Genomic DNA, 8,094 nt, shown 5'->3' on the forward strand with positions numbered 1-8,094 from the left:
AAGATCCCTCCACGTCACTAGGACGGAAGAACGGCCGTAGAAATTCAGCACGGCCGAGGTCGCTCGCCGCGAGAAGTCCGAGCCGAATCTCCTGCTTCTTCTTCCCTGCTTCGAAGGAAGCCAAACCAGAATGGGAATCGATATGGCAATGCGTAATCCTTTGGCCGTCGCCATCGCATCCATCTTGATCGCCGTGCTCGCACCCCGTTTCCTGAAGAAGAAGGAGAAGGAAACGATCGGGAGCACCAAACCCGACGAACCCATTTCGGTGGAATCCGCTCCGTCTGCCTCCGGCAACGACTACGAGGTGTTCTTGAGCTTCCGGGGCAGGGACACCCGCACCGGCTTCACCGAATACCTCTACAGCAGCCTCGTCGACGCCGGGGTCTCCGTGTTCAGGGACGACGACGAGCTCCGCGTCGGCGAGAAGATCGGCCCGGATCTTCTCCGAGCCATTAGGAGCAGTAAGATCTCCATCCCGATTCTCTCTCCGGATTACGCTTCCAGCAAATGGTGTCTTCGCGAGCTCGCCCGGATGATCGAGTGCAAGGGAAGTGAAGGGCACATCGTCTTGCCCATCTTCTACAAAGTGGAGCCCGGACATGTGCGACACCAGACGGGGAGTTTCGGGAAGGCCTTTCGTAAAATTAAGAAGCATTATGAGGCAGAGGTGGTCCAACGATGAGATCGAGCTCTCCAAGAAGTAGGAAGCTTGAAGGGATGGGAATCAGAGAGAATTGCTAACGGGTACTTCTTCTTTCACTCGTGATCCTGCTTAGCTAGATCGAAAGTCTGAAAATTTTATGCCGCGGTCACTTTTGCAGTGGGAAAAAAATGATGGGTTTTTATCAATTGGCTGCTTTTTGCGTCCCGTTTATATGTGGATTTGCTTCCGCGGAGATATTGATGATCGGTTTCTTGTATTGGACTTTGCTGTTATTTCACAGACATGAAGCTGAGTTGGTAAAGATAATTGTCAGGAAGGTTTTGGGCGAGTTAAAGGAAGCTTTTCAGTTAGACGTCACAGAGAACTTGGTCGGGATTAGTAATCATGTAGAGGAGCTTATGAGAATGTTAAAAACTGATGACACTGATACTCGATTTGTTGAAAACATGGAATAGGCAGTGTTGGTAAGACGACTCTGGCCAAGTTCATCTACAATAAACTCTCCAGTCAGTTCGATCACTGTAGCTTCTTGGCAGATGTGCGAGAAACAGCAAAAGACAGGGGTGCCCACCATTTGCAGAACCAACTAATCTCCAATATTCTAAAAAGAAAACACAATGACATCTCCAATGTCGATGAAGGACTTAGAATCATCAAAACTAGATTTAGGCATAAAAAAGTCCTCATCCTTCTCGATGATGTGGATGATGTTTCTCAGTTGAACTGTTTGGCTGGAAAACGTGACTGGTTTGGTTCCGGAAGTAATATCATTATTACGACAAGAAAAGTGAGTTTTCTTGATGAGGTTCGGGTGGATAACTCGTATGCACTCAATGGATTGGATCCTGACAACTCTTTGCTTCTTTTTAGTAGACATGCATTCAGAAGGGACTTCCCTTTGCCTGAATTTGGGGATCTCTCGCGTGAAATTGTGTCCACTACAGGAGGGCTTCCTTTAGCACTCGAGGTTATAGGATCGTTCTTGTGCGGAAAACGCCTAGTAGTATGGAAAGATACATTAAAGAAGTTACGGCAAATACCAGATAAGGAAGTGCAAGAGAAGTTAAGGGTAAGTTATGAAGCATTAGATTATGAGCAAAAACAGATATTTTTGGATATTGCCTGTTTTTTCACCGGAACTGATGGAAGAATTGCATCCTATATGTGGGATGACTGTGAATTTTTCCCAGGGATGGGTATTGAAGCATTGAGCGTGATGTCCTTGATAAAAGTGGGAAATGACCATAGGCTGTTAATGCATGACCAACTGAGAGATCTAGGTAGGGAAATCGTCCGGCAGGAAAACTACGAGGAGCCCTGGAAACGTAGTCGCGTATGGATTCACAAGGAAGCCTTACATGTTCTAGAGAAAAACAAGGTGAGAGTTTTCTTTGATTTACTTTTGTGCACTTAGTCAATGTTTAATATCTACCATAAAGAGGAAAAAGAAGTTAAGTAAATTAAATTAGTCCAGCCCTAGTTAAAAGAAGGCCTGTTCGTAATATTTTCAACATTGTGTTACTCATTGCATAATGCAAGTTTGTAATTCATGGGAGTAATATCCTTAGAGGGTGCTCTTCTGTGATAATCAAAGGTTCTCAGCTAACTTATGGAGTTTAACTCATTTTAAAGGACATGTTAGCAAACTTAATTGTAGCAGTGTTGAGCATTTTATATATTAGCTTCTAGTGGATTGCGTAAGATAAATTTGTTGAAAGATACTATCCAATGAGTTTAGCTGCAACCTTGTGAGCATAGAAATTATTATGAAACAACATATCATAGTTTTGTTTTCATGATGCTTTATTTCTGATCCGTGGAATTCTTACTTTCAGGGAACTAGAAAGATAAAAGCCCTCCGTCTTAATAAAAGTGGCTTAGGCAGGGTGTACAGCAATATACTGTTTGAAAAGCTACCGAACTTAAGGTTCCTTGAGATGAATAATTTCATCCTCTCTGGAGATTTTGAGTATGTTCTTTCTGAACTACGATGGCTTTATTGGAAAAATTGTCCATCAAATTTGGTAGCAACCAACTTTCATGTGAAGAAATTAGTCATACTTGACTTATCAAGGAGCAAAGTCACAGAGCATTGGGAAGGATGGAAACTTATGGATGTAAGATGAAAAGAGTAGATTTTCCTTTCAAAATATGATCAATAATTCCTAGTGGCTCATGTTTCCCTGCTTTCTTTCTTACAGGTGGCAAGTAATCTGAAAGTTCTCAACATTGCTAATTGCCGTGACTTGAAAACATCTCCTGATCTCACAGCTTTTCAAAATCTGGAGATTTTAATTCTTGGAAAATGTGAAAATCTAACAAAATTGCACCCTTCTATTGGAAGCATCAGCATTCTGATTTCCTTGGATGTGAGAGACTGTTTCAGACTCAAGGAACTTCCAATAGGAGTGGGGCAGCTACAAGAATTAGAGGAGCTTTTTATGGATAGAACTTGGATGGAAGAAATTCCCGTATCTAAAGGTTCAATGAAGAAGCTCAGGACTCTTAGTGCCCAGTATTGTGAATCATTGGCTCGAACACCCAGCTCGTTAAGCCATCTAGCATCTCTGTCAACCCTTGATTTTACGGGATGCAGAAAGCTTGCTGAACTTCCAGATGCCCTAGGGTGCCTTCAGAAACTGCAGCGCTTATCATTAAAAGAATGTAGCTCTTTGAGAGGGATCCCCAACTCAATTGGCAAGTTGGAATGTTTAACTGAGCTGGACATATCGTACACAGGATTTACAGAGTTACCTGAATCCATTGGAGACTTGAGTAATTTAGAAGTTCTGCAAATGGCGCGGTCACATGTAACAAGGTTACCTAGTGTTATTGGGATGTTGGGGAAACTCACCACATTAGATGCCACAAATTGCAACATCCTGGCAGAAGTTTGTAGTAATATTGGTGAATTGTCTTCATTGAAGGCCCTCTGATTGTTGGGGACAGAAATTTGTGGCTTGCCAGAAAGCATTTGTAAGCTTACTTGTCTCCAAGACCTCAACTTACAAGGGTGCAAGAAGCTCCAATTGCTGCCAAACCTACCCTCTGGCTTGAGAACTCTAGGTCTCACTTGTCAGAGTCCTACATTGCCAATCCTTTCCAACCTGACAAATCTAAAGGAACTCTCTGTCCTAGAATGCACTACACTTGAATGCCTCCCAGAGCTTCCCTCCAAACTGTCAAAGCTTTCCTTTATAGGATGCCAAATGTTGAGAAAGTTGCCAGATTTGTCAACCTTGAAGCATCTTTCAGAATTGAGTCTGACGGTTTGCTCTGAACTGAGAGAAGTCAAAGGTCTGGAAGGATTAGTATCACTCACAATGTTGGATGTGTTGAAGTGCCCAAAGTTATCTAGGCTTGGTAAGGTAGAATGTTTGATGTCTCTGAGGTGCTTAAAGATGGGACCTTCGGAAGCATTAGAGAGGTTGATGGATCGTTTGGAACTGAGTAATTTAAAGGTGCTTCCAAGTTGTGAGAATCAAGTTGGATTTCAAGTTCTTAATAGCTTCATTTGCTTGGAAGTTTTGGATCTCACTAAATGCATGTCTATGGAAAGATTGGACCTTTCAACTTTGAAGCTTTTAAGGAAAGCAAGTGTTAGGAAATGCAAGAATCTAGTCGAAATTAGAGGCCTTGACAGCTTGGTATACTTGGAGAGGTTGGATATCTCTGAGTGCACATCCATTAAGAGACTAGATATTGCAAAATTGAAGTTTCTGAGATATTTTTGGGCTTCCAAATGCAAGAATTTATCTAAAGTCCAAGGCCTTGATGTCTTGGAGTGCTTGGAATGGGTGGACATCTCTGGGTGCACATCGATTGAAATATTACCAGACCTTTCATGCTACAACACCCTGAAGTTTCTGAACATCAACCACTGCGAGAAACTACGTGATATTCTGGCCCTGGAGAAATTCTCATCCTGCCAATGGCTTTGCATTGATGGATGCAAGTCCCTAGAGAAACTGCCAAACCTTTCAAAATTTGAAGGTTTGATAGAGTTGATAGTGAAAGATTGTCATGAACTTCTGGATATGTCAGAGCTTAAAGAGTTGAGATCATTAGAATTTATAGATATGTCAAGATGCAAGTCCATTGAGCATCTGCCAGATATGTCGATGTGCAAGAACTTGAAATGTTTGGTTGTAAGAGACTGCGAGAAACTTATTGAGCTTATGGGGCTTGGAGACTTGGACACGCTGTGGCAAGTGGATATTTCTGGATGCAAGTCACTGAAACAAATACCAGAATTACCTGGAGCACACATCATGCAGAATTATGGCGAACCTATGTTTCATCCCTTGTATGGGACTATCACTTTCAGCTGATATGCTGCACATAGTTCTACTGCCATGTCAAAGTTGAGAGATTAAAAGAAGGTGATCACCCATGCCCTGTTCACACCTATTCCTGTGTTTTAATAGTGTTATCTGTATCAAGAAGTAGATTTTCCTTCATGGCCTTTTCTATTATCATTTCTTTCCACTATATAGTTCAAGCAATGGAAAGAAGTTGATGCTCTGGCAATTGTTTATTTCTAGAGTGGAACTTCTTCACCCAGTTGGAAACCTTCTCTAAGTATTTTTGATATCATCATGGGTTGACAACTTGAGTTCTTAATCTTCAACACGAGATTGATTAGTGATGTGCACTGTGCATGTACAGACTTCGGAGGTTATTTTGCTTGGATACCTGATATGTCCTGTTTGTTTCACTAACACAGGGAACAGGTGACTAAAGTAGAACATCTTCTGATGAATTTTTATGTTAGATTTGTAGATGTATATTTGCTGTTACTTGCCTTATCTTTATGAAAATTACCTTATCACGACATTCCATTTCTTGAATTGTTAGCAGGATTCATACAGTTTATAGAGGCTCTATCTATAATTTGTTTGGGATTGACTACATATTGCAGCTTTCTGTGGAAGGAGTTAGACATTATTAAATTTTGGAACGCTTCTCCATCTTGGACCTTGGAAATTCCTCCGAGTTTATAGGAGAGATGAATCTCAAAGAATTAATCTTCCTGGCTATATTGGAGTGCAACAAGCAAAGCTTCATTTGATTTTCACCGAGGAACCAGCGTTTTCTCCTAAATATGATTGAGGAGCTTTTCTCCTTTTCCTTTCATGATAATATTATGCCTGAGAACGTTCCTCAATTTCATTATTGGATCATTATGCAATCAGTTTTGAATGAAGAACTAGAGTTATTTTTCATTATGCAGTAACAGTGACAATACTTGCAGGAACACCCACGCCTGGTGAACCTATTCTTCATTTTATCTCGATACTTCCTGCACATTCCACGTAAATGAGCAAGGGCAAGGGTTAATGACTATTCTAAATTGAGTTAATAACTAGGGCAGCTGCTTGATCACTACTTATGCTCATGGTTTTAGTTTGCTTCCTTTGGGGCTTCTTTCATGGGAGTGATGCTTTTCCAAAAAGTGTGTTGGCCAGCCTCTCCGTTTGTAAGCTGAGAATTGTAGGATCTGTGGTCGTGGGAAGAAGGAAATGAATCGTGATTGTATCAACCCAGAGAGTGAAAACTGCATTGTATCTAGTACGTGTATTCGCTTGTCAAACAATTCAGTCTTTGGTAGTTAGCCTGTGTAAGTTCACGATGTAAGAGAACGAGATTTATTTACCTACTCGTGTATCACAGTCGCCATGAATTGACCAGGAAGACACCAAGCAGCAAAACTATGCACTGATTTGCCTTTTTCTCTCTTTCTTTTTAGTTCAAGGAACCAGGAGACTCCAAGAACATATGGAAAGCTAGCTGCCTTGTCGAAGGACATTTTTCGACATAGCCACTGGTATTGTGTACCAGCTACGGGAAACCATATATGGCAAGAAAATATCTTTCTAAGACACTAGATGCTATCAACTTGCGATTCTCCAATTGCTGACTTGCAATTGGCAAAAGTGGCTCCAACCATTCTGGATTGAGAAAGAAGCAATTAGAGTGGAACTGAATATTTTGCATCCTCTGATACGCGAAGAAGCGTGAGAAGTTCACTACATATCTGCAGAAATTTTTGAGAGATATCATTTCTGTCTGAATGGACCATTCCAAATCTTGTATTGACGTGAGGGGAAGACAAACAACTCAGGTATGTTATAAACTGCTTCTGAGGCTATAAATTACTATTAACTCTAATTGCCACCTGCATAAGAAGACCGGTTTATTAAAGATCTCACGTTCCCATGTGTCCAAACTTGTTCAGAAGGATGTGCACTTTACCCTGTAAAGCATATGCTCCACTTTTAGTTCATTTATTAGAGATCTTCTATCTGTTCTGGCTTATAATTTTCTCAACAAGAAGAGAGAGTGTAAGCAATGGTGCTGATGCCAGCAATTCAGGCGCCGTGGGAGCATCCACTTGTCCATTCATCTCTCCAAGTGGTGTGGGAAATGACTGCAACAAAGTGTTTTTGAGCTTTAGAGGCACAGATGCTCACACAGGATTCACAAATCACCTCTACCATTCGCAAACTTGTTGATGTAGGCACTGTGCCAGCTCATGTTCAGAGATGATAAAGACCTCCAAGTCGGCGAGGAGTCTGGGTCAGAGCTTCTCAGCGCAATCATGCAGTCTAAGATCACGGTACCAATTATCTCTCCCAATTATACTTCCAATAAATGGTGTGTTTGCAAGCTCATTCAAATGATGGAGTAGAGAAACAGAGGAAAGTCTTGCTGATGTTTTACAAAGTCGATCCCTCACATGTGCTGTACCTGAAAGGGAGTTTTCGCAAGGCCTTCCGCTCACCCAAAAAGCATTTTGATGCGAAGGCTGTCAAGCCAGGGCAGCGAGCTCTCCGGGCAGTGAGTTTCTTATACAGATGGGAATAAGGAAAAATCGTTAATGGGTACCTTCGTTTCCGTTGAACCTTGCTTCCTTTCTTTCAACAAGATCTTACTGGGGGAAAAAGAAAGACATTATTTCGTTACCATAAGACCTAAAAAGATATATATATTTGAAAATTAATAAAATGGAGCAACAAAGACCTCTTGCTACAGCCTCATCAATCCACAAATGGAATAAGGAGCACGTTGTCCATTGGATCCTCAGCGAGTCTTCAGGAACACTTCCTCTTACTGTAGCAATAATTTATCAATCTGCGCGACAGATGATATAAACTTAACGAAATCTGCTCATTTCTGGCCAATAGGCCAAAATTATATAGACCACATGATAAAAAAAAATTCATGGAATTCGTAACTAAGATTTTACATTTTAGAAGGGTTACCCACATAAAGCTTTGGGAAACTACGTTGCACTTTAGCACTGCGTTTAGACCTCAGGAAGATGGTCAATTAAAAAGCATAATCCCAACATTCTAAAGTGATGCTAAAGAGCATAAGAGATTGGCACGGCTAGACACGAGCTGATATAATTTTCAATTTTAATC

The 8,094-nt window shown here is 41.3% G+C and overlaps 2 protein-coding genes across 4 annotated transcripts; both read left to right on the top strand.

The window, feature by feature from the left end:
- On the top strand, positions 1-5,197 carry LOC104438892 (disease resistance protein RPV1-like). 3 transcript variants are annotated; one of them, XM_039310316.1, is made up of 5 exons: positions 1-747; positions 948-1,736; positions 1,858-2,045; positions 2,503-2,784; positions 2,869-5,197. In XM_039310316.1, exons 3-5 carry the CDS (start codon positions 1,860-1,862, stop codon positions 3,601-3,603), a joined length of 1,203 nt encoding a protein of 400 aa, XP_039166250.1. In that variant the 5' UTR covers positions 1-747; positions 948-1,736; positions 1,858-1,859; the 3' UTR covers positions 3,604-5,197. The 3 variants fall into 3 exon arrangements, with proteins under 3 accessions (XP_039166250.1, XP_039166249.1, XP_039166251.1); XM_039310315.1 differs by having other exon boundaries at positions 948-2,045; XM_039310317.1 differs by lacking the exon at positions 2,503-2,784 and having other exon boundaries at positions 948-2,045.
- LOC120291572 (disease resistance protein RPV1-like) lies at positions 131-685 on the top strand. The gene has a single exon (XM_039309224.1). It carries the CDS (start codon positions 131-133, stop codon positions 683-685), a length of 555 nt encoding a protein of 184 aa, XP_039165158.1.
- Positions 5,198-8,094: the final 2,897 nt, after the last annotated feature.

The sequence above is a fragment of the Eucalyptus grandis genome, chromosome 3 (genome assembly GCF_016545825.1).
Source record: "Eucalyptus grandis isolate ANBG69807.140 chromosome 3, ASM1654582v1, whole genome shotgun sequence".
NCBI classification, from domain to species: Eukaryota; Viridiplantae; Streptophyta; class Magnoliopsida; order Myrtales; family Myrtaceae; genus Eucalyptus; species Eucalyptus grandis.